The sequence below is a fragment of the Bos javanicus genome, chromosome 10, assembly GCF_032452875.1.
Source record: "Bos javanicus breed banteng chromosome 10, ARS-OSU_banteng_1.0, whole genome shotgun sequence".
In the NCBI taxonomy this organism is placed as follows: domain Eukaryota; kingdom Metazoa; phylum Chordata; class Mammalia; order Artiodactyla; family Bovidae; genus Bos; species Bos javanicus.
In genome coordinates, this window is record NC_083877.1 from 45,949,665 (window position 1) to 45,975,487 (window position 25,823).

General features: G+C 44.8%; 2 protein-coding genes across 4 annotated transcripts in view; both read right to left on the minus strand.

Moving 5' to 3' along the window:
* Window positions 1-2,423: 2,423 nt before the first annotated feature.
* On the minus strand, window positions 2,424-7,348 carry FBXL22 (F-box and leucine rich repeat protein 22). The gene is made up of 2 exons (XM_061431057.1): window positions 6,560-7,348; window positions 2,424-3,428 (listed from the first exon to the last, which is right to left on the minus strand). Exons 1-2 carry the CDS (start codon window positions 7,066-7,068, stop codon window positions 3,083-3,085), a joined length of 855 nt encoding a protein of 284 aa, XP_061287041.1. The 5' UTR covers window positions 7,069-7,348; the 3' UTR covers window positions 2,424-3,082.
* Window positions 7,349-9,428: 2,080 nt separating this feature from the next.
* USP3 (ubiquitin specific peptidase 3) overlaps window positions 9,429-25,823 on the minus strand; it is a 102,130-nt gene continuing 85,735 nt past the window's right edge. For all 3 annotated transcript variants that reach the window (XM_061431053.1, XM_061431056.1, XM_061431052.1), the window contains 4 exons: window positions 18,124-18,242; window positions 16,808-16,921; window positions 16,605-16,672; window positions 9,429-12,964 (listed from right to left, as the gene is read on the minus strand). In XM_061431053.1, coding sequence (XP_061287037.1) covers window positions 12,799-12,964; window positions 16,605-16,672; window positions 16,808-16,921; window positions 18,124-18,242 — 467 coding nt within the window. In that variant the 3' untranslated portion in view covers window positions 9,429-12,798. The remainder of the gene's footprint in view (window positions 12,965-16,604; window positions 16,673-16,807; window positions 16,922-18,123; window positions 18,243-25,823) is intronic.

Below are 25,823 nucleotides of genomic sequence, written 5' to 3' on the forward strand. Positions count from 1 at the left end.
AGCTGAGAGAGAACTCAAAACGCCCTCCCAACCCCAGCAGCACATCTTCTGACTAGACTGACTCCCCTGAAGTAGGGCCTAGCCCAGCCCAGGGCCAGTACCCAGTAAATGATAGTGCGATGAATGAGTTGGTGAGTTAATTTAGTACACAGTGCCCCCTGGTATCTGCAAGTCTGAGAAAAGACTTAAGCAGGGCACTGTGTTCTGCCCACTGCCTTTGCTGTGAACAGTGACTGTTAGAAGGCAGGCTGGAGAGTCAGTGCCTGCCTTCTGGAAGCATCTCAGATGGGCCTGGGCTTAGGGACCCAAAGCTCCCCTGCAGGGGGCGGGGCCTAACGAGCCCTAGAAACAATGCTGGACACAGCTGTCAGCACAGCTTCAGTGCTGTGATCACTAGTCTTGGTACATGGGGGTTTACTAGGCATCAAAGGGAACTGAACCCTCATTATAAAAGAGCTTCTGTGGGAAAAGGAGCCTCAAGGGAATGCACGTTACTGACATTCCAACTGAACTTACAATAACCTTTGTTTGCTTTACAAACACAGTCCCATGATTCTTAAAAGAACTCTGCAAAGCAAGATTTTCTTGCTATCCCAATACACAGGTAAGAACGCTGAGGTGTGGAGAGGTCAGACCTGTGCTTGGTCAGAGGAGTGCTAGAAACCAGGATCCTGTTGTTCCCCAGACTAAACCACCAACCCAGGGCAAATGGGACCTCTGGGAACTGGGGCTTATCAGAGATGATGAAAGCAAATCCATGGGGTTTAAGTGGCTTCATTTTAAACAAACATTTAACTCCCTGGAAGCCTGAGCTTGCTTTCAACATTGTTTTCAGTAGTGGCTGAAAAATTAATTTCCTTTAAAAAGCCTCTCTCCACTGTTCAGAGCAATGGTGGGTAAACTAGAAAATCACCCAGAGGAAGCCTGCGTATCATAGGCTAATAGTGGGCCCTCCCATTCCACTGAAGCTGGTGGCTTTGCAAGGCTGGCTTTTCCTACAGGGGGATGAAATGGGATTTTATTTCTGGGCTAAGTGCTGGTCCAACCAGGGGCCCAGGGGCAGCAACTGAGGCCTTCAGCAGTCCCTGGAGGGGTTTAGGCAAGGTGAGATGCTGTCTGCCTGCTCACAGACTCTGCCTAGAAGTTTCAGCACCTCTGGGCCTTCACCATCATCATCTTGGGGCCCTGGCGCCTGCTGGGGGTAGCCTGAGTGTGGGGATCTCCAGCTCTTGTTTCATCCTCATAATAACCACTGAGGCCTCCTTTATCCCTTTTTTTCTGATCATCTCTTCTGCTCACCTTGTCTCCTCACCTCACTCACTCTGTTCAGCCACAACATACCAGCCATGCTCCTAGTCTGGGGCCTTTGTGCTGGCAGCTATTCCCTCTGTCTGGAATATTTTCCTCCAGATGCTGCACCCCTCCACTTCATTTCTCAGATGCCTCCTTCTCAAGGGGGCTTACATTTGTCAACCTCTTTTAAGTTGCTTTTCCTTTCCTGGCCCTAGTCAGTAGTCCCCAAATATCTTTACCCTGTACTTTCCCCTCTTCCCCAGTACTTATCTTCTTATACACTGGCTTGTACACTGTCTTTTCCCCCACTAGAACATAAGATCCATGAGAACAATGTCTTTTTTTTCCTTGGCTGTTTCCCTAATATCTGGGCAATGAATAAGGAACCCATATGTTTGGTCAGGCCCCTCAAGATAGCTGTTCTCTTGTTCTCTGTAAGTCCCCTACCTGACAGGTACCTGTTTCACCTAAACCCTACACATACAGGACTGATCTTCCTAGATACTTGCCCCAGGCCCCAGCTGATGATTGTTTATATCAAAGGGTCCCTGAGTGGCATGCCCCCCATTGGTTTCCTTGGTAACTAATGAGCCCACCTGACATGAATTGCCCTATAACTGGTCATCTCCCCTCCCCTCTCCCAAGCAAAGACTGCCACAATGTCCTGCCTGCTGCATGCAGTGGGGTGTCACTCCAGGACCTTGCTTCAGACATGTAAGTTTCCTCCATCCATTAAACCATTGATGTCTCTGTTGCTGACTCTGGGCTCTTTCTCAGAATTAAAGCTGGGCAAGTGCAGGCCTTGTAGGCCTACAGGTGCAGCCCAACATCAGTGAGTAGGCATCAATAGCCCCTTTCACAAAGAAGAAACACCTGGTCTCACGTGGGTCAAGGGCCTTGATCTCAGCTGGTGGTGGGAGTAGCCAGGGTGAATATCGCCCACCACTTCACCATTCTCCCTGCCTTCCCCTCTTCCCCCACATTTTCGCGCTGTACCTGGAACCAGGAGGCTGCAGGTGACTGATGACTGAAAGCCTCTACTTTGGTGCCTAAAGGTGGGACAGCAGTGACTAAAGCTATGAAATTGAACTCAAGGCGTGTGCCCAACGTTCAAATCTAGCAGGTAAAAATTTAACTTTGCATTGGCTTTTAATGGTTCCGTTAACCAAAGATTTAACCAGGGCTGCTGCTTTTAAGTCTACTTTGGGGTTGTCCAATGATTTTCTTCGTTTTTGATGGATGGGAGAACGGTAGAAAACAAGCATAGCTGCAGTTTATGAAAGAATCACATCAACAAGAATTTTCTAGAATCGCTCAAATAGAGTTGGGGGTGGGCAAGGAGCAAAGGCTCGGCTCTCTCAGGCCCAGGGTTCTACCCCTCCTTCCTCTGGCGCAGCAAGGAGGGGTTGGGGAGAGGGTTGTCCCTCACACACCCCTGGGGAGCTCGGGTTGGCCACACTTCCCCACGGGGGTGATTAAGGACACCCCCGTCCCCTTCCCCTCCCCGCAGCTGCAGCCTCAGCCGCGAAGCATGGGATAGAGCCCAAGTGGAGAACCCGGGTCGCAGGGTAAACAAAAGTGTGCTGGTGTTTAGCGAGAAACAATCGAGCGTTTTCCAAGCATCCGGCCATCAAATCTCGCACTCAGCCAATGTATAAAATCGTAATATGGGGTGGGCGCTTGTATCCGTCTTGGCTGAAGATGTGGCGGCTGTCTAGGAGCTGGCGTTCAACACAAGTAGCTCCTTCGGAGATCTGGGGCCGGTGTCCTGCCCCGCGGCCCGGCGGGCCTAGCGCAAAAGCAACTTGCGGAGGGCGGCGCCGGGCGCGTGCGGGCCGCGCGGGAGCTGGTCCGGGATCATGGCCGCGCTGTGCTCGGCGCGCAGCGTCAGGCGCGGGCACGCGGCGCGCAGCCGCCTCAGGCCGGCCGCGCTCACGTTGCGGCAGAAGTCCACGTGCAGCGTCTGCAGCGCGCGCCCGTGCGCCGCCACGGCCGTCAGCGTGCGGTTGGTGACGCGCGCGCAGTTCTCCAGGTGCAGCGCGCGCAGGCGCGGGCAGCAGCGCAGCAGACGCGCCAGGCAGTCGTCGGTGACGTGGCCGCAGCCAGACAGCGTGACGGATGCCAGGTTGGGGCACCTGCGGAGAGAACGCGGGCCCGGGCCGAGGAGGATGCGGTTAGCCTGCTAGCGTGCGGCCGCCCCCGGTCACGCCCCCTAGCTCCCTGGCTGGTTGGCCCCAGTGCCAACTTTGGGAGACCGCATCTTATAGAGGAGTACCGGGCCTAGCTCTTGCGGCTTAGCTGGTAAAGAATCCGCCTGCAATGCGGGAGATCTGGGTTCGATCCCTGGGTTGGGAAGATGCCCTGGAGAAGCGAAAGACTACCTCCAGTATTCTGGCCTGGAGAATTCCATGGACTATATAGTCCATGGGGTTTCAAAGAGTTGGATCCGGTTGAGCGACCTTTGCTTTCATCGGATCTAGCGAGTTTCCCTTTGGAAAGTTGCCCACGGTGACACAACCGGGATCTGAACTGGGACCCACTTCCCTTGCTCTTCTGCTACTCCACCTCACCATACTTGGCTATGAGTGGGCTTTTATCCCCAGGAGCACAAACCCCCGTCCTGCTGTGGACATAGGCGATGCTGGTTTCTAGGAGGGTGAGGAAAGCGGTGCATGGTGACAGCTCAAGTCTAGCTTCAAGCTGAGGCCCTGGTGATCTTGGCAGGACAGTGCAGAGAGGGTTTCCTGTGAAGTGTCTTAGAGTCAGGCCCATTACAACTCTTGGCCATCGGGGCCCCCTATAAGTATTGGTTCTGAGTTCTAGAGCCCTGGTTTCAGCTCAATTTACTGAGGCAGCTACTGCAACTCCACTGGGATGCCAGCCTGCCAGAAGTCAAGATCCACAGGTAGCTAGACCCAGGCCTGTTGTGGATACAGTCAGGGACACAGGTAGCTTGTCCAGAAAGCATGGGGGTAGGGGGTTGTCTCTGCACCAACCTTACTAGCAACTGCTTGGGAAAAAGATCTTGAGCAAAGTTGGAGGTGGCTTCTCTGTGCCGTGACCTTGATTGTCACTCATTACCTGGTATGTATGTTTGAGGTTGGCTGGGAGAGAATAATGCCCTCCAGTGGGGTTGTCCTGAGGACTAAATGAGATTAGAAGTGTCTGGAGCCTGTGCAAGGCCTTCTGTAGGCGCTTCTAAGCCATGTTTCCTGGGAGCAGGCAGGACCAGACTGCTTCCAGTCAAGAACCTGTCTCACGGGTGCAGGCCTTGGCTTCCTCTTGCCAGAGGAAGCTGGAGCCAGGCCACAGAGGATTTCCCTTTCCCCATCAGCCTCCCTCAATGCCCCTGGGCTGCACCTGACCGAGCCAGCTCAGCTCCCTTTGCTTTAGGAAGGAAATAAGGAACTAAAGTAGACTGGACATGGCCGCAACCACACACCAAGAACACCCCATCTTTCCAAGTTTGCACATCTTCCTTAGTCTTCATATCTGCCTTCCACCCCCAGTCTCTTGAATGAGGAAACTGGCTCAGGGAGCTCAAGTGATTTGCCTGTGTCTTATTTGCTATCTGACTCAGGACAAATACCTGAGCCTTGCTGCACCACCTCTTCATCTGTCAAGTGGGAGAGAAACTGTTATCTTCATGGTGGTGGTGAGGAATAGGTAGGCGTTCAAGCCCCAAGGCTGTTAACATGATTCCTTTCTCTTGAGAACCTTTAGAATAATCCGGAGGCAGGAAGAAACCATCAAAAGAAACCATGGACTCCCTACCCAGCCATCCTTAGCTGTCCCAGGTGATTGCCAGATCTAGGTTTGGTGCACAGGTATCAGTACCTACTATGTAACAGTGCTACTGTGCCATTTAATCCCAAATTATCCTGTGAGATAATGCAGTTTATCCCATTTCACAGGGGAAGAAATGAAGTTGAATTAATTTAAATATTTGGGCTGGGGCGTCACATGGTCAGACAGTAGCAGTACCGGGGGGCTCAGCCCCAAGCCCTTTGCTTTTGTACGACGCTCATGACCCGCGCTGTACCCAGACACGTACAGTCCACGCCTTGCTAGTTTGGGGGGTTATACCTGCTTCTCTTACAAGAAGAATGGAAGAAATTTAGGGCAGGCTTTTTGCCCTGCATGTATCACTTCCCTGTTTGTTTACTGGGTCTTGTTAAACCCATCAAAATGGCATGGTCTCATTAGGGACCAACCCCAAATCCATCTATTTTCTTCTATGGCCTTAAAAAAAAAAAAGGAGGGGCCACTACACTATTTGCTTCTGTTCTTTGTTAGGCTGCCAGAATACAGCAGCTGTTAAACCTGGGTGGCAACAAGCAGACTGAACCTAGTTTGTTAGTGAACGAGGGGATCATTTCCTCAAAGGCAGGTCAGGACTGGTAAAGGCTCAGGGAGAGCCTGGCTGAGGAAGGCTATTCTTTCGTGGACTGCTCTGGGCAGGAGGCTGTGACACTGAAGGGAGTCTTGCCACTGTGGGGTCGACAGGTCAAATATAGGATGTATTTAGGACATACTTATGCCAAAAATTATTCCGTCTATCTGAAGTTCAAATTTATCTGGGCCTCTTGAATCTTTATTTGCTAAAATCAGATAATCCTAGACTGTGGCACAAATCACACAACCTGTCAGACTTTTTGGTTTGCTCATTTGAGAACTTGGGCTAAAGCACTCTTCCCTTCAGTTTACTGATCCTCGCAGTAACTTCAGGTACTGTGAAGATTAGTAAGTTTCTCATAAGGAAACCATTGTCTGCACCCCTGCTGGAGCCTGGATTGGTTCATCTAACCCAGAGCTGAGCAGCCTAACCCTCCTTCAGCTGCACTTCACAGGTCTTGGGGTATGCTTGCCAGGAGCAGAGTCAAGGGGGTGAGCTGATTGCTGAATCTTGAAACCTTTTCCTGGGGCCTGACACTGAAAATGAAGGCCCAGCTGGACCCACCCAGCCCTTAATGGCTGCCAGGGAGGACAGCTGCCAGAAGCACAGGGAGAGGCTGAAGCCTAGTTCTTCCTCTCTGCTGAAGCAGCTCCAGGACCTGTGAGGCTAAGAGGAGGATTGGCGCCCTTTCCCCCCATAATTCTGTCCATCCTGTGGAGACTGCTCAGTGGGTGGGCCTGGAGGGTCTGCCTTGGGCCTAGGCTGAGGCACCTGGAAGCAGAACCATCTTGGTCTCGTAATTCACTCTTCCCAGACCCCCAGGAGCCTCCCAGAGCTCTGGATGCCAGCGCTGCTCAGGAGGCGGCCTACCTGTCGCACACCTGGAGGAGGAAATCATTGACTAGGCTCTCGTGCCGGCTGCAGATGTTCCTCTGGAGGGCGCTCTTCAGCCAGTCCTCGATGCTGCACACCTGCACGCGGCTGGAGTGCCAGCAGATGGAAAGGCTCCTGAGCGCTGGGCTCAGGAGGAAGTTGTCCTTCTTGAGTTCTGTGAGGGAATGAAAGTGCAGCAGGGGCCAGAGTGCAGGGTCCTCAAACACGTCCTGGAGCTGGGGGCAGGTCCTGGCAAGGTTCTTCCTGCTGTCCTTGTCCAGGAATGAGAAGAGGTGCAGCAGGCACTCCCGATTGAGCTGGGTGATGTGCATGGTACGCAGTGGCCACACCACTGAGTGTGGCTGGAGCCCAGGGACCTGACCTACCTCCAGCTGCTCCTCCCCAGCTCCGGGCTGGTGGACATATATGGTTGAAGAATGGTGTTTATTTTTGGCCGACAACTGGTGCTGGCGCTCTGAGGAGGAGGGAAGCCCAGACCCAGACATACGTGGGGCAGTCTGTGGCTCGGCTTATGTTCAGAGGAATTGAAAACCCTGGCAGAAAAGCAGTATATTGAAGTTCAATAGCCTCCTTAAAGGGGTTTTCTTTCCTTTTAGCTGACAATGGTGTTAGGCAGAGAGCTCTTTTGGCATTTTCATTCGAGGTGTTGGTTGGACCACCTTTGTCCGGGCTTGCAGCCTCTACTCACTGGGAGGGACTCTCATTGTAAATAGTATCTGGCTTTATTTCCTGGGACATCAATATGAGTCTTCGGCTCTACTTTCAATATGAAGAAGCCTGCTGTCTATAAAGAACTAAAGGTGATGGTTTTATGCTCGGAGGTGTAAGCAGAAGCCATGGTCGATGCCCCTTTTCAGTTATTTTGTTCCATAGTGATGGTTTCCAGCCTAGGCTGAACTACCTTCAAATCCTGCTGCTTCCCTCCAAGCAGAGGGATTTCCCAGTTGGCTCTGTTTTTACCCTGAGCTTTTCCATAAAAGATTCGTGTTGAGTAGCTTCTCGCTCTCCAGGGTTCTTCTGTGTGTGTGTGTGTCACATTTTAAACTTGTTTACTTGGCTTTACATTTTTCCAGTTACGTGTCCTGCTGTATCTAAATCTGTATTTCCCCAAGTGCCAGGATGGATGAAGTAACTCTTAATACAAAACTGCTTAAAGCAATTACAAGTTGAAGTATTTTACTCTTGCCCTGTAAGCCAGCCACACATCCTCCTTGTGAATGTGTGTAGTTTAGTTCCCGGCAGTTAAGCTGCTAGGTAAGTTGCCTGGAGGTTTTATTCATGAGTTCTGCCTTCCTAACACAAAACTGAGATTTCTTAATCTCTGGATCCATTTTCTAGTACCGCTTCGCTCCCAGTCCTTCACCAGACCCTACTATTTCCCCTCCTGTGAACTCCTATGTCTTGCTTGGTTTGGGGGCTGCAGTAGTGAGATGAGAACCATTTTTCCTCTGCTAGAGGAGGCCACCTCAGTGGTTACTGTTGGTTCCTTTCTCACATAATTAGAATTGGAAGGAATGGGAATACTGTTTCCCCTTGTGCAGATGAAGCACATGTGCCAGGACCCTCTTCCGGAACTGAGGCTTGGTCAGACCTGGTGCAGCTTTGCCTGTAAAAGCAGAATGCAGCCTAGGGGTGAATGTAGCCATTGTGGCCCACTCCCTTGCTTTGAGGAGCCAGTCTCAGTGGTCCCCTGTGCCCAGGTTACCCCACCACTGCCAAGGTCAAGTGGAAAGCATGACTTTTCTTAAAAACAACATACATCAAGAAAACAGCCAAAAGCAAGATGTATTTCTCAAGGAAAGGGTTCCTAGGAACTGTTCATACTTCACACTAATCATTTTAATTGTTCAAATGACAGCTGACAGCCAGAGTCCCTCTTTGGGCTCTAGTTAAACTTATATAAAAGGTACTGCTGCACCACAGGTGTTTACTGGAAAGCCTTTAGGATTTCCCTCCTGAATCCTTTCCAAACCAGTACTTTTTAGAGGGCTGATCCCTGGAAGTAGTTGGTTCTTTCACCTTCTTAAAGGCAGAGTAGTGTAAGCATGCCAGCCACACTTGTGTCTCCCAAGCTGCACTTCAACAGCTCTGCTTGAGCAGCAAATATGGGCAGAGCCGGGCCACATCACTGCTCCTCACGTGGGGTGGTAGGAGGCACCCCAGAATATAGGGTGGGTCCACAGGCATGCCTGCCTACAGGGAGGGCTGTGGCTCACAGCGGGTGTTCTGGCAACTGTTCCTCCAAGCCCCTCCCTTTCCGCCCCGTGGAGCTCGGCTCCTCCACAGCCTCTGACCAGCATGGCTGCCAAAAGGAAACGTGCAATTTGGGAACTGGAGGCAAAACCATTTGGGCTGCAGGCGTCTGTCTTCAGTTTTAGAAGACTGATAGAAACAGGCAAATGAGTACCAGAAAAACGATGGGTGTGGACACAGGGTGGCTCTTACAGGAGCTTACTGTAAAGCAGGCATTTAGTCTTTAACAGTGGCAGTTGTTTCCCTGTTTGATCCTTCGCTCAGAGCCCCAAACCTGGTTCCTCAAAGTAGTCTGGCTCTGACGGAGGCAAGCGGACCTCATTCTTATAAAATCAGTGTCACAAGGAAGAACAGGACGAAGTCACGCAGTGCGGGTGAGCTCCCTTGGGACCTGCCTGTGGCACTGGATGACCTGCTGCCAACCCTGCCTCTCCAGGTCATCCTGTCTGGGCCCAAGTGTACCAGCAGCCCCAGGTGATGAGGGGTTCGTAAAAACCTGCTACCTGTTGACTCATTCCAAAGGCCCGTAGCTTGAGCAAGTACCTCATCACTTAGCTCCACTGAAAGAGGTTCAGAAATAATAGTCAAAAGGGAAGAGACCAGATCTTTAATGATACTTTCCATAAAACAGTTCAGGTTGGTGAAGCAGAAAAGGGCTATGATTACAACTTAAGTCAGTCACTTGCACAAGTAATCCTCTCAGCATCATACAAATTAGGTTTCAGTGGAAATGATTACCTCTCACACAACCAACACTCACAGAGGGAAGTCTGAAGTCCATCGCAGTCAGACCTGAGGGGGAAGGTCCTCACCCAGCGAGGTGATGCACAGACCTTGGACTACAGCATGATGCCACCCACTCCCACTCCTTCCTGCGCTGTGGGCACCCTCCTGCAGCCACGCTCTGGTCCCCCTTATCGGTTCCTGGCTGCAGAAACAGACTTTGCTCAGGAGCTTCTCCAGGGCCCACGTGAAGAGGCCACTTCAGCTATAAAGGGAACGTGAGAGTTTAGGGGATGGTAGAGGTGGCAGTGGGATAAGTGTACTTAGACATATGTACACACACTAAACCAATGGAGAGGTTTGGCTTGAAGAAATAAATATGTCCCCAACCCTAGAAACCAAGCTGCTGAGCAGGTTCCACAGGTGAGATACACATTTAACACTTAACCAGGGCCCATACACTACTGGTTTAATTCTATTACATTTGTCATCACTAGACACTGAGTAGAATCCAGTGGATAAGCAAAGGTCTTCTCCACCATGGAGAGAGATTCGTGTTGCCGCAAGCTGTTTCTGTCACCCACCTGTGTGGGAGGACTTCTGAGGAAGTTTTGTTCCGAGGAGCCCTGTGACTTGGCGCGAGGCCCTGCCTCAGCACTGCTCTCTGAGTGGGAAGCCACACACGTGCTAGAGGCAACACGGCACCAGGGAACAGCCCTGAAGAGCACGAAGGTCAGCTTTCAAAATAGGCGTGATAAGGCTGCACAGTTAAATTTTCAAAACAGAAATAGGCACATTTACATCACTGGTGTTCAAGTGCACAGTTCACATGGATCCAGTCGCTTTTCCAAAGAACCTTCATGGTATCCTTCAGGCATGTCTGCTTTAATCAAATGAAGAGAGAGAAACACTGCAAAATTCAATAGAGGAAGTGTGTTCATCTCTTAAGCCAACATGTTGCCTGTGTAAGCACCACTTTCCCCAACAAAGTAGTCTAGTCTGTTGTAAGTTCCATTTGGTAGAGGCCATTTTCCTCCATGAACACTGCCGGAGGCTTTCTTGTTGGAATTGTAACTGCTGCCCACGCAGAGACTAGTGATCTAAGTGCAAATGTTACAAGTTACCGCTGTGTATCTTCTAAGCAAGAGAGACTGGATTCATAGGAGTGAGGTCAGAGGAGATGCACATTTCTAGTTCAATGTCATGTGATGTTAATGTACTGATACAGTAGATCAAGTTATGTGAAATTATCATTTTTGTAGTTCAAAAAGTTGTGGCTCGATGTATGTAATTTACCATTGTAAACTGTTTTAAATACATGTTTTCCTCTTAATTTTATCTTCTGGGCTCTCTAAGTTGTAAGATCTCTACATGATGGCAAAGCTTTTTTCTCTGGAGTGAAACTGTAGACCAGCACCATCTGAGAGCTCCGCCCACAGGTGGAACTGTCCAGCCCTAGGTGGGCCTGTGCCGAGTGGCTGCTGAGAACTTGAACCATGACCAGTGTGAAGAACTGAGTTTTCAATATATTTTTAATTAAAATCAACACTTAACTGTACGTGGCCAGTGACCACTGTATTGGACAGTAGACGTTCAGACATAATTTGCTCCTAGTTATTTTAAACGGTTTAGCAGGTGTGTTCTGCTCTGAGAAAATGTGGGATTTTTCCAGCTAATATTAAAGTGGGAATGGAGCAGCTCTGCTTCCGCAGCTTCAAATATCCAAGCTAGGGGGAGTGCCACTCAACTTTCTTTTACATCCATACACTTAAAATCTGGACCATTTTTTTTTAACAGAAAAAAATATGAGAAAGTATGATTGGCTGGCTTAACATAAACTAACTACATTCTGCCCCCCGTAACAACTTGTAGAGAACTGGGACAAGAGGAAAATACCGACTGGAACAAGGAGCGAACGTGACAATGTGCTGGTCCTATCGCACAGGCCCAGCTGGAGCCCCCTCCTCCTCTCACTAATTTGCACGCTGTGCACCAGCACCCCAAGATCAGCAGGCTGACTCAGACACTTGAGGAAAGCGCAGGAAGCTTCATTAGATGGGATTCTGGTTCCAGATTTCAATTTGAATTAAAGCTAAGTAGTGCCGGTGCCTACTTTTCTTGAAAACAATTTCAAAAGACTGCTAAGCTAAACAACAAAAACTCTGCTTATTCAAAGTGAAAATATTTTCATTTGCTCTGCTATGAGCATAGGCCAGTGAGAGGTTTAAAGAGTTGTTAAAACTTAAAGACTTTAGTTTCCTCCTGTGGACTCCACAGTGTTACCCGAAGTTTAGGTGATGGTCAGAATCAACTTTGGAAGGTAGCATCTCAACCTCTGGTGGCCAGATAAGAAGTAAGACCAGAGTGGACATGCAGTTAATCCCAGTGCTACGACCAATGGGGGAATTAGGTGCTGACTCAAAAAGGCAAACACGACACTACAGTTTCTTCACACTGGACAAATAACACTTGGATAACATGGAGCTGTGTCACGGAAGTTTTGAAACACTTTTAAGTGTATTTGGTCTTATTTGGACTGTACAGTACCCCTATCTCATCTATGAAAGTGCCCCCAAACAAACAAAAAAAGTAATTCTTGAATTTGCAATGTAGGTACAACTAAATCAACTGATTTATTTAGTGTGTGCTGATAAACAGCACCTTTGAGAGATATCAAGAGCAGCAGTCACCTGGTCTATTTAATGATGCCCTTCCTGTTCTCTTTTACAAGCAGAAAGAATGATTACTGAGCAGTCACTGAACTCTTGTGAGCCACAATTTACGAGCACACATGATAACTTGGTTTAGAGCCAACCTGAGCTCCCTTGATCTGTGAGAAGGCAGCAGGTGGTTACACTGCTCTTCACAATCGTGAACATCTCTCGCTTTCAGCATATGAGAGTAACAAAGCATTGATGTAAATGTGCCTCAAAGTGAGAACTGAACATTAATATAAAAAAGTCAAATAGAACTAAGTTCTTGAAACTACATATAAAAACTGAATTATTACAACTAAAGCAGCAAATCAAAATATCTGCTGAGGTTTTCTGGTAGAACTAAAAAAAAAAAAAATTAGTTGGTGCCCATGTTCAATAAGTCACTACCATTGACAAAATAAAACTAAACCCAAAACAGGAAACTGAAAAGTGCATAATGAAATTAAATCTTAGATCAAGTATTTATGGAAAATTGGAAATGTCTGTCCGGTATAGTTGACAAATAATGATTCGGAGGAGGTATTAAAGTTTGTCCGATCCAGCTTTGGCCTGGCGTTCCACATAAAAAAGGATGTAGGCCTTGGCCTTCAGCACGGTGTCTTCATCGGTCAGTGTTACAGTACTGTCATTGAAATGGAACCAGCGACCTTCGTGAGTTGCGTATGCTGTGTAATGTCCAGAACCAACCCTGTAAAGAAAGGTCAAATGATCAAAGAAAAAGACTACAGAAGTCATGCAAGAATCTGTGCAACCATATAAAATATTAGAAGAACAATAAATTGTAATAAGTACTATATGGAATAAATTCTAGAGATACGTAGTTTAAGACAGTTGATTAAGCTCACGTGTTTATCTTCTTGAAACTCATCGAAATGACAAGGAATATAGTGACACTGGAAAACAGGCAAGAGTGCCATGGACTGACCAGAAGCTGAAGATTTTCTGGAACACACAAAGCTGTGTTTACACGGCACTGGATTAACAGAGAAACTAAGCATCAAAGGAGCCTAACAAGCAGAGGTCAAGGCCTATGGAAACATGGAAAACTTAGGACCAGATTTCCCATCAGTCTTAGAAGAAACCTGAGCACAGGACAGAAATCTGCCTCCAGGACTTTCTCTCCTACTTTGACCATCAAAGGCCTTTCTTTCTCAGCATGACCCACCCACTCACACATGGAGCCCCAGAGTCAGTCCTCCTGGGTAGGAGGAAGCCTGTAGACAGAACAAAGACCTTCACAAACTGCTAGAAAAACCCTTACAACATTTCATGAGCTGAAGACACCAGACTAAGAGTATCCCTGTCAACTACCAAACAAATACATCTCAAGTAATTTCTTTAGTCCAAAGAAAAAACAAGCAAATGAGAATCAGACGTGTAATGGACTTATCATTTGTAACTATGAATGGTGAAGTCAATAGAGCAATGTCACAAAGTTCAGAGTGAAGAGGATTTTCAACATGGATAGTGGCTTGCCAAGTCTGAAGGTAAAACTAACATCCTCAAGCAGACCAGAAAAAGGAAAGAAAATACCCCTAATACAGGCTTTTAAGGGAAAAAAGTAATCAAGAATGTTATATAACAAAATAAGAAATGTACCTTTAAAGTAGAGAACATGAAGTTTATTCTAAATAATACCTGTTTCCCTCCATTTAAGTATCAATTGGCCAAGGAAATCAGCAGTCTTTTGGAGTAATGACTACTCAGGATTTTGTGGACAGTAGACTAGTTGTGAATGCTGGGCTCAAATGAACCTTTCTCCATTTTGCTTTTGGATGCCTTCTCTTCATGCTTTGCAACGTATCTCAGGAATACTCTTTCTCACCAAGACTGAAGGAAAGTTTTACCAGTCACTCAGTTGTGTCCAACTCTCTGTAACCCCATGAACTACAGCATGCCAGGCTTCCCTATCCTTCACTATCCCCTGGAGTTTGCTCAAACTCATGTCCATTAGTCAGTGATGCCATCCAACCATCTCATATCTGTTGCCCCCTTCTCCTTTTGCCCTCAATCTTTCCCAGCATCAGGGTCTCCAGGCAATCTTGATTCCAGACTGTGCTTCATCCAGCCCAGCATTTTGCATGATGTACTCTGCATACAAGTTAAATAAACAGGGTGACAACATACCAGCCCTGACATACTCCTCTCCCAATTCTGAACCAGTCAGTTGTTCCATGTACAGTTCTAACTGTTGCTTCTTGACCTGCATACAGGTTTCTCAGGAAGCAGGTGAGGTGGTCTGGTATTCCCATCTCTTTAAGAATTTTCCACAGTTTGTTGTGATCTACACAGTCAAAGGCTTTAATATAGTCAATGAAGCAGTAGTAGATATTTTTCTGGAATTCTCTTTATGCTTTCTCTATGATCCAACGGATGCTGTCAATTTGATCTTTGGTTCTTCTGCCTTTTCCAAATCCAGCTTGTGCAACTGGATAGTCTTGGTTCATGTATTGTTGAAGCTTAGCTTGAAGGATTTTGAGCCCATTATCCTACCATGTGAAATGAGCACAATTGTGCGGTAGTTTGAGCATTCTTTGGCATTGCCCTTTTTTGGGACTGTAATGAAAACTGACCTTTTCCAGTCCTGTGGCCACTGCTGAGTTTTCCAAATTTGCTGCCATACTGAGTGCAGCACTTTCAGAGCATCATCTTTTAGGATTTGAAATAGCTCAGCTGGAATTCCATCATCTCCACTAGCTTTGTTCTTAGTAATGCTTCCTAAGGCCCACTTGACTTCACATTCTAGGATGCCTGGCTCTGGATGAGTGATCACACCATTGTGGTTGTCCGGGTCATTGATACCATTTTTGTACAGTTATTCTGTGTATTCTTGCCACCTGTTCTTAATATCTTCTGCTTCTGATAGGTCCATACTGTTTCTGTCCTTTATTGTGCCTATCTTTGCATGAAATGTTCCCTTGGTATCTCTAATTTTCTTGAAGAAATCTCTAGTCTTTCCCATTCTATTGTTCTCCTCTATTTCTTTGCATTGCTCACTTAAGAAGGCTTTTTTCTCTCTCCTTGCTATTCTTTGGAACTCTGCATTCAGACAGGTATATCTTTCTCTTTCTCCTTTGCCTCTATTCTTTGCTCAGCTGTCTGTAAGGCCTCCTCAGACAGACATTTTGCCCTGTTGCATTTCTTTTTCTTGGGGATAGTTTTGATCACTGCCTCCTGTACAATGATAGTTCTTCAGGCACTCTGTCATCCGGATCTAATCCCTTGAATCCATTTGTCACTTCCACTGCAAGGGATTTGATTTAGGTCATACCTGAATGGCCTAGTAGTTGTCCCTACTTACTTCAGTTTAAGTCTGCTGCTGCTGCTGCTGCTGCCGCTAAGTCACTTCAGTCGTGTCCGACTCTGTGTGACCCCATAGACAGCAGCCCATCAGGCTCCCTCGTCCCTGGGATTCTCCAGGCAAGAACACTGGAGTGGGTTGCCATTTCCTTCTCCAATGCATGAAAGTGAAAAGTCAAAGTGAAGTCGCTCAGTCGTGTCTGACTCTTCGCGACCCCATGGACTGCAGCCAACCAGGCTCCTCCATCCATGGGATTTTCCAGGCAAGAGTACTGGAGTGGGGTGCCATTGCCTTCTCCATCAGTTTAAGTCTGAATTATGCAATAAGAAGCTCATGATCTGAGCCACAGTCAGCTCTCAGTCTTGTTTTTGCTGACTGTTCAGAGCTTCTCTATCTTCAGCTGCAAAGAATATAATCAATCTGATTTCAGGACTGACCATCTGGTGATGTCCATGTGTAGAGTCGTCTCTTGTGCTGTTGGAAGAGGCTGTTTGCTATGACCAGAGCATTCTCTTGACAAAACTGTTAGCCTTTGCTCTGGTTCATTTTGTACTCCAAAGCCAAACCTGTTACTCCTGGTATCTCTTGACTTTCTACTTTTGCATTCCAGTCCCCTATGATGAAAAGGACATCTTCTTTTGGTGCTAGTTCTAGAAGGTCTTATATGTCTTCGTAGAACCATTCAACTTCATCTTTTCCAGCATTAGTGGTTGGGACATAGACTTGGATTACTGTGATTTGAATGGTTTGCCTTGGAAACAAACCTAGATCATTCTGTCATTTTTGAGATTGCACCCAAGTACTGCATCTTGGACTCTTGTTGACTATTCCATTTATTCTAAGGGATTCTTGCCCAAAGTAATAGATATAATAGTCATCTGAATTAAATTTGACCATTTCTGTCCATTTTAGTGAATGAATCTGAATCTGTTGTAGAGGGAGCTGGGAGAGTTACTGAGAGTGGTACAAAATTATAGGTCTTTACTGCCCTATTCCCAACCCCAAAAGAGCCCGCTGGCATACTCACCCAGAGCCATGGTGCACCACCACAGCAGCGAGGTCGTACAGGCAGTTCTCTGGGCCACTGTTCTCGGGCTACAGATCAGGGGAGAAGGTATCCCAGGACTGAGTTAGGAGCAGTGGTCAATGACATCAGCATCTCCCTACCTCAATGACCTCCACCCTCTCTCTGTGAAGATTTAATTTTACTAACAAATATAATTACGTTACCTCTAGTAAATAGCATTTCATGTCTAGGCCTCGCAGGGGAAATTCTACATATGTATCAACTTTGTTTCTTAAATATGCTGTCCAATGAAATCTTTTCAAATGTAAGCATAGCACCTGGATGAGAGATAAAGACAAAAATTGTAAACAAGCAGTTAATTTACCTTTCAATCAAAATTAACTACTTGATGGTACTAATATCTCTTAGATAATATTTTAGGCAGTCCATCAGTTTTTCTTTTGATTTTGATATTGGTTTCTTCCATGAATACCTTTTTATGATACTGTGATTTATAATAATGTGTTTAGTTTTGTCTCCTTTCCTGACACAAGATCCTAAAAGCCTTGAAATTTCCTCAGTGAAGAGAGCACACAGAGTTATCTTTTGTTATGTTAGTGAGGTATGAGGGCTTGTTGCCAAGAGAACCAATCAAGAAATTGAGTTAAAACTTTCAGTCCTACCTCCCTGACCCACAAAAGGGAGAGGGATTGGAGGTTGAACGATCAGCAATGGCCAGTGATTTAATCAGTCGTGTCTGTGTAATGAAGCCCAAAGGACAAGGTTTGGAGCGCTTCCAGGTTGGGGAACCAGAGCTCTTCCACGTGCCACCATGCAAGGCCCCAAATTCCATGAGGACAGAAACTCCTTTGTTCAGGACTTTGCCCTTTCTATCTCTTCATCTGGTTGTTGATTTGTATCCTTTAACATCCTTTGTCATGAGTTGATAATCTGGTGAGCAGACAGATTTCCTGGGTTCTGTGAGCTGCTGTAGCAAATTAATGGAACCCAAGAAGGTAGAAGGGTCATGGGGACCTCTGATTTCCACCTAGCCGGTCACAAGCAGGAGTGACAATGGGGACATGTGACGGATGTCTGCAGTCCAAGCAAGGAGTCACAGGGACCCTCAGTTTGTAATTTGTCCCTGCAGAAGCCTAAGCCCAAAGTAACAGCCTGGGCTTGTGATGGTGTCTGATGTGGAGGGCAATCTTGTGGGACTGAGCTCCTTTACCGTGTGGAATCCGAAGCTCTCTCTGAGTAAGTAGTGTCAGGATGGAGTTGAATTTTATGTAGGACACCTATGGTGTCACAGAACTGCATGGGTGGTGTGGTGGGGAAACCCTACCCATCACGCTTTGTAAATAGTGATCAGGACATATTTACTTAGGAATTCATAAAGGGCTTAGTTTTATTGAAAACCCTAGAGACCAATGCAGAACAGATTATTTAAGTATAAAGTTAGAAAAATAATTTGTCTTCCAACCAATCATAAGCATTTTCCCCCTCAAAACTGCATTATAACTTGAAATGCAACACTTACCTTGGGTAGTTTCTGAATCCAAAACTTTTTAGTGGACTTTTGTTTCTTCTTGCACTTGTGGCACATATATAACTCTGTCTCATCAAGTTCTTCTAAGTCAGTAAAACTGCGAAGACAATCTAAACCAAAATTGATTTTGGCAGCGTTAAATGGGGATGCTTTTTATAGAGGAAGTGTACTGTAGGAAAAAAAAGACTATGAACTTTGAAAGTGAACAATTCAGGTTCAGATCTCAGCTTTATTAGCTATGTGACCTTAGAAGAGTCAGCTTTTCTCTTGCAAAATAGAGACCCTCAAAAAAGTCTACATTGAAGAACTGCTGTGAGGAAGAGAAGTAACATGTATAATGTGCCTGGCATCATGTCTAACATCTGGTGATGATCAGTTCATGACAGATGATATTATTGTAGTTGGGTTTACTATTATTAGTAAAAGAATTAATCTGAATAATTCTGACAGAAGTGGTTCCCTAATGAAATCAAGGTTCAAACAGCAGTGTTCTCTCAATGTCTTATATAACAAAGGACAGAACCCCAAGTTCATAAAAAAGTCAAATTTACATCAAATGTTTCAGTCAGAATTTATTCCAAAATAGATTACAAAAGGCTTCATCATTGACCTTCCTACAATATCACCAGTGAATCCTTTGTTTCACACTCTACTCAAAATCCTGTGAGATGGACCATAGGTGTATTTTTTCCTTTCAAACATTTAACTGTGTCATCTGGGGTTTAGTAAACTTTGGCCCCAGGCCAAATCCAGCCACCTGATTCTGTAAATAAAGCCTGGAATATAATCACACCTACTCATTTATATACTCTCTGGCTGTTTTTACACTACAGCAGCAGACCTGAGCAGCTGTGACACAGACTATTTGCTGAAAAGCCTAAAATAATTACCATCTGGCCCTTTATAGAAAAAGTTTGCCGAATCCTGGCACAATTATTAATATATTCAGAAGTCCATATAAAATGAATGCATTGTTCTGTGAGAATTGATATACTATTTTTTTAGAGAAAAATATGAATGCCTTTGTATCCACCACTCTGCTAAGGATATGGACTATCTAGTACTCGAGGAGCCAGAGTTGATGTGAATGGCATCCCCTAGAGTTGTGGAGGGGGTGGCCAGCCCTGTTCAGAGCTTCCTAGGTGCCTTTTCCCATTCAGCTCCCTCACCACCCCAGAAGTACTCACTATCCTGACTTTTGTTCAGTCATTTCTTGGCTTGTCTTTTTAGATCATATATAATGCCCTTATGCATCTTTAAAACAGTATGAGGCTTGGTTTGAGAAGTTGGTTGGGTCACAAGCACAAACAGCATATAAGGAAAGGCAACATTGTACTCAAGAGTCTTCAGGTCATAGTTAACCTTGGCATTAGAGAGACTATAAGGAAGAGCCCCTTCAGGGAAGTTAGTGGGGCAAAGTCTAGCAGGGTTTATGAGTGGGCCAGATTCTACACAGACAAACATGTGTCCAGAAGGCCCATGTACTTTTTTTTTTTTTAAGCATACTTTTAAAAACCATAACATTGGTTTCAAGTGTATGATATAATGCTTCAGTATTTATATATATTGTGAAATGATCACAATAAATCTAGTTACCATTAGTCACCATAAGTTACAAATTTGTTTCTTCTGAGGACAGCTTATAAGACTTATTCTTAGTGACTTCCAAATATGCAATAAAGTATTAACTGTAGTTAGCATGCTATTCATTACATCCCCGTGACTTACAAGTGCAAAATTGTACTTTTTGACTTCCTTTACCTATTTTACCGACCCCGCCCCCTGGATCCTGGCACCCACCAATCTGTTATCCTTATATATGAACTTATTTTTGTTTTTTAAATTCCATTAAGTGAGGTCATGACTCATTGGAAAAGACAGGGATTGGGGCCAGGAGGAGAAGGGGACGACAGAGAATGAGATGGCTGGATGGCATCACCGACTCGATGGATGTGAGTTTGAGTGAACTCCGGGAGTTGATGATGGACAGGGAGGCCTGGTGTGCTGCAGTTTATGGGGTCGCAAAGAGTCGGACACGACTGAGCAACTGAACTGAACCGAAGTGAGGTCATATGGCATTTGTTTTTCTCTGACTTACTTCACGTAGCATGGTACCCTCAAGATCCATCCATGTTGTCCCAAATGACAAGATTTCTTTTTCATGACTGAATTATATTCCATTGTGCATGTGAGTGAGTATGAGAGAGTGTGTTATCACATTGTCTTTACCCATTCATCCATCACTGGACACTATCTTGGCTATTGTAAATGCTGCTGCAATGAACATGAAGGCGCATCTATCTTTTGAAATTAGTGCTTTTGTTTTCTTTGGACAGCCACCCAGCAGTGGGGCTGCTAGATCATATGGTAGTTCTGTTTGAAATTTTTTGAGGAGCCTCCATTCTGTTTTCTGTAGTGGCAACACCAGTTTACAATCCCACTAACAGTGAGTGAGTGCTCCCTTTCTCACACCCTCCTCAACACTTGTTAGTTGCTGTCTTCTTGATGACTGCCACTCTTACAGGTGTGAGGTGGTATTTCACTGTGGTCTTGACTTTTATTTCCCTGATCATTAATGATGTTGAGCACGTATTCATATACCTGTTGGCCCTCTGTTTGTCTTTGGGAAAATGTCCATTCAGATCTGCTCATTTCTTACAGCTGACTCCACTTATATGCAGACACTTTTTAGTAGCAAATGCCCCCCACTCCAGTACTCTTGCCTCGAAAATTCCATGGACGGAGGAGCCTGGAAAGCTGCGGTCCATGGGGTTACTGCCACTTCACTTTCACTTTTCACTTTCATGCATTGGAGAAGGAAATGGCAACCCACTCCAGTGCTCTTGCCTGGACAACCCCAGGGATGGGGGAGCCTGGTGGGCTACCATCTATGGGGTCACACACAGTCGGACACCACTGAAGTGACTTAGCAGCTACAATACTATACGGTCTGTGGCTGGTTGAACCCATAAAGCAGAACTGTGTATATGAAGGGCTGCCTATAAATTACATGTGAACTAACCCCCTCATTGTTCAAGGGTTGACTATAATCAGGTTTTTTTTTCCTGCTATAGAGTTGTGCAAAATTTTTAAAATATATTTTAGATATTAACTCCTTATCAGATACGTGATGCAAATTCAGTGGGCTGCCTTTTCATTTTGCCGATGCTGTCCTTCGCTTTACAGAAGCCTTTATTTTCATGTGGTCCCGCGGAAGCCTTTATTTTCATGTGGTCCCGCGTGTTTCGTTTTGTTGCCTTTGCTTTTGCGGTCAGATCCAAAAAACCATCACCAAGACTGATGTCAAGGAACTGACTGCATATGTTTTCTTCCAGGGATTTTAGGGTTCAGGTCTTAATGTTCAATTCTTTAATCCATTTTGAATTAACTGGTGTGTAAGTTAGTGGTCCAGTTTCATTCTTTTACATATGGCTGTCCAGTTTCCCAAACACCATTATTGAAGAGACCGTCCTTTCTCCATTGTGTATTCTTGTCTCTGTTGTCATATATTAACTGACCCATGTATACATGATTTATTTCTGGGTTCTCTATTCTGTTCCATTGATCTGTACGTCTGTTTTTGTGTGAATACTATACTGTTTTGATGACCGTAGCTTTGAATTATAATTTGAAGTCAGGGAGCATAATACTTCCAGCTTTTTCTTTTCGCTCAAGAGTGCTTTGGCTATTTGGGGTTGTTTGTGGCTCCACACAAATCTTAGAATTATTTGTTCTAGTTCTGTGAATGGTGCTACTGGTATTTTTATAGGAATCGCATTGACTCTACAGATTGCCTTGGGTAGTATGGCCATTTTAACCACTGATTCTTCCTGTCTGTGAGCACAGTATGTCTTTCCATTTGTTAGTGTCATCTTCAATTTCTTTTACTAATGTCTTATAGTTTTCCAAGTACATGTCTTTTACATCCTTGGTTGGATTTATTTCTAAGTATTTTATTCCATTTGATGCAATTGTAAATGGGATTGCTTTCTTTTTAAAAAAAGATTTTATTTATTTATTTTTGGCTGTGCTGGGTCTTCACTGCCACACGTGGACTTTCTCTAGTTGCAGCGAGCAGGGACTAGTGCATGGGCTTCTCATTTGCGGTGGCTTCTCTTGTGGAACAGGCGCTCTGAGGCACACAGGCTTCAGTAGTTTTGGCTCCTGGGCTTACTTGCTTTGCAGCATGTGGGATCTTCCCAGATCAGGGATTGAACCCCAGTCTCCTGCAATGGCAGGTGGAGTCTGTACCAGTGAGCCACCAGGGAAGCCCTGGGATTGTTTTCTTAATTTCTGAGAGTTCAATATTAACATATTATGGAAATGCAACAGATTTTTGTATATTGATTTTGTATCCTACAACTTACTGAATCTGCTTTATTCTAACAGGTTTTGGTTTTTATGGAGTCATTGGGATTTTCTATACATATAACATGTCATCTGCAAACAGTGGCAGTTTTGCATCTTCCTTTCTGATCTGGATGCCCTTTCTTTCTTGCCTAACTGCTATGGCTAGGTCTCCCAATACTGTATTGAACAAAAGTGGTGTAAGGGAACATGCTTACCTTGTTCCTCATCTTAGAAGAAGCGATTTCAGCTTTGCACCACTGAGTATGATGTTGGCTGTGGGCCTGGCATGTGTGCATGCATGCTACGCCACTTCAGTCATGTCCGACTCTCTGTGACCCTATGAACTGTAGCCCGCCAGGCTCCTCTGTCCAAGGGGATTCTCTGTAGCCCGCCAGGCTCCTCTGTCCATGGGGATTCTCCAGTTAAGAATACTGGAGTGGGTTGCCAATGCCCTCCTCCAGGGGGTCGTCCCAACCCAGGGATCAAACCCATGTCTCTTCTATCTCCTGCACTGGCAGGAGGGTTCTTTACCACTAGTGCCACCTGGGAAAACCAGACCTGATATATATGACCTCGATTATGTTGAGGAATAGTCCCTCTACACCCACTTTAAGAATTTTTACCAAAAGTGGATGTTGAATTTTCTCAATTTTTAATTTCATCTATAGAAATGATCATATGATTTTTATCCTTCATTTTGTAAATGTGGTATATCACTTTGCATCCCTGAAATAAATCCTACATGATCATGGTATATGATACTTTCAATGTATTGTTGAATCATGTATCCTAGTATCTTGTGAGGTTTTCTGTGTTTTTGTTCATCAGGGGTATTGGCCTCTAATGTTCTTTTCTTGTGTCCTTGTGTGATTTTGTTATCAGGTAAAGCTGACTTTGTAAAATGAGTTTGGAAATGTTCCTTTCTCTCCTGTTTATTGGAAGAGTTTGAGAAGGATTGTATTCTTTATGTTTATGTATTCTGTATGTTTAGTTGAATTCACCTGTGAAGCTGTCTGGTCCTGGATGCTCTTTGTTGGGAGGCTTTGATTACTGATTCAGTTTCCTTACTAGTAATTGGTCTGTTGAGATTTCTGTTTCTTCATAATTCAGTCTTGGTAGGTTTTATGTTTCTAGGAATTTATCCATTTCATCTGTATTGTACAATTTGTTGTCATGTAATTGTTCATTGTGGTCCCTTATCATCCTTTGCATATCTGTGGTATTGGTTGTAATGTCTCCTCTTTCATTTCTGATTTTTATCTATTCGAGTCCTCTTTTTAAAAATTGGTTTTAACATGCCTTTTATTTAATTATTTACTTGATCGCTCCACATGGCATGCAGGATCTTAGTTCCCTAGCCAGATACTGAGCCCATGCCCCCTGTGGTAGAAGCACAGAGTCCTAACCACTGGACTGCCCGGGAATCCCCAGTCCTCGGTCTTTTTTGCTTGGTAAATCACAGCTAAAGGTTTGGCGCTTTAGTTTGTCTTTTCAGAGAATCAGCATTTAGTTTTACTGATCTTTTCTATTGTCTTTTTTGTCTCTATTTCATTTATTTTTGCTCTGATCTTTGTTATTTCCTTCCTTCTAGTAACTCTGGATTTCATTTTTTGTTCTTTTTCTAGTCCCTTGAGGTATAAAGCTATGTTATTCAAATTTTTTCTTGTTTCTTGAGGGTAGGCATTTATTACTATGAGCTTCCCCCTTAACGAGCTTTTCAGATGGAGCAGTGGTAGAGAATCTGCCTACCAGTGCAGGAGACATAGGAGACATGGGTTTGATCCCTGGGTTGGGAAAATCCCCCGGAGAAGGAAACAGCAACCCACTCCAGGATTCTTGCCTGGGAAATCCTATGGACACAGAAGCCTGACAGGCTACAGTCCATAGGGTCACAAAGAGTCAGACATGGCTAAGCATACATGTACATTCCCTCTTAGAACTGCCTTTGCTGCATCCTATGAATTTGGTGTGTTGTACTTCCTTTTTCATTTCTCTGAAAGTATTGTTTGATTTCTCTTTTGATTTCTTCTTTGACCTACCAGTTGTTCAGCAGCAAGTGGTTTTCATCTTCGCATCTGTCACTTTTCCAATTTTCTTCTTGTAGTTGACTTCTATTTTCATACCATCATGGGTGTGAAAGATGTTTGATAGCATTCCAGCATTATTAAATTTATTAAGACTTGTTTGGTGAACTTCCTAGTGGTCCAGTGGTGAGGAAGTCACACTTTCACTTCTGAGGACCCAGTTTGATCCCTGGTCCAGAATTAAGATCCCACGAGCCATGTGATGTGGCCCAAAAAAAAAAAAAAAAAAAAAACTTGTCCTATGGCCAAAAATGTGATTTACCTGGGGAATATTCCTTACGCCCTTAAGAATGTGTATTCTGTTGCTTCTGTATGGAATGTTGTATGTCTGTCTGTTACATTTATGTGATCTAATGTATCATCTAAAGCCAGTGTTTCCTTATGGATTTTTTGTCTGGATGGTCTATGCACTGAAATAATTGGGGCATTAAAGTCCCCGCTATTTATTGTATTGCTGTTTCTCACTTTAAGTCTGTTAATAGTTGTATTATATAGACATGTGCTCCTGCGTTGGGTGCCTAAGTATTTACAAATGTCACATCCTCTTGTTGGGCTGACCCCTTTATCATTATATAACACCCATCTTTGTCTCTTATTGCAGTCTTTGTTCTAAAATCCATTTCGTCTGATGCCTACCCTAGCTTTCCTTCGGTTTTCCATTTGCATGGAGTATATTTTTCTATCCTTCTACTTTCACTCTGAGTCCTTATTATCTGCAGTGAGTCTCTTCTAGACAGCACATACGTGGGTCTTGTTTTTTTAACCCATTCAGCTGCTCTGTCTCTTGACTGGAGAACTTAGTACATTTACATTTAGTTTTTGACATAATTAACCATAATTATTGATGGGTATTGCCGATTACTATTTTCTTAATTGTTTTCTGGCTGTTTTATAATAGTTCCCTTCTGTTCTCCTCTTGCTCTCTTCCTTTGTGGTTTGATGGCTTTCTTTAGTGGTATGCTTAAATTTCTTTCTCATCTTTTGTGTATTTACTATAGGTTTTTACTTTGTGGTTACCAGGAGGCTTACATATGAAAGAGTTACAACTTTATAACAATCTATTTTAAGTTGATAATACATTAAAACACATTCTAAATTTCTTATTGCCCATATTTTAAATCACATCCTTTTATACTGTGTATCCCTTAACAGTTATTTATTGCAGTTATGGTTATTTTTACTACTTCTTTCTTTTAACCTTCATACTAGTTTTATAAGTGATGAATCCACTCCTTTTACTATATATTTACCTTTGAC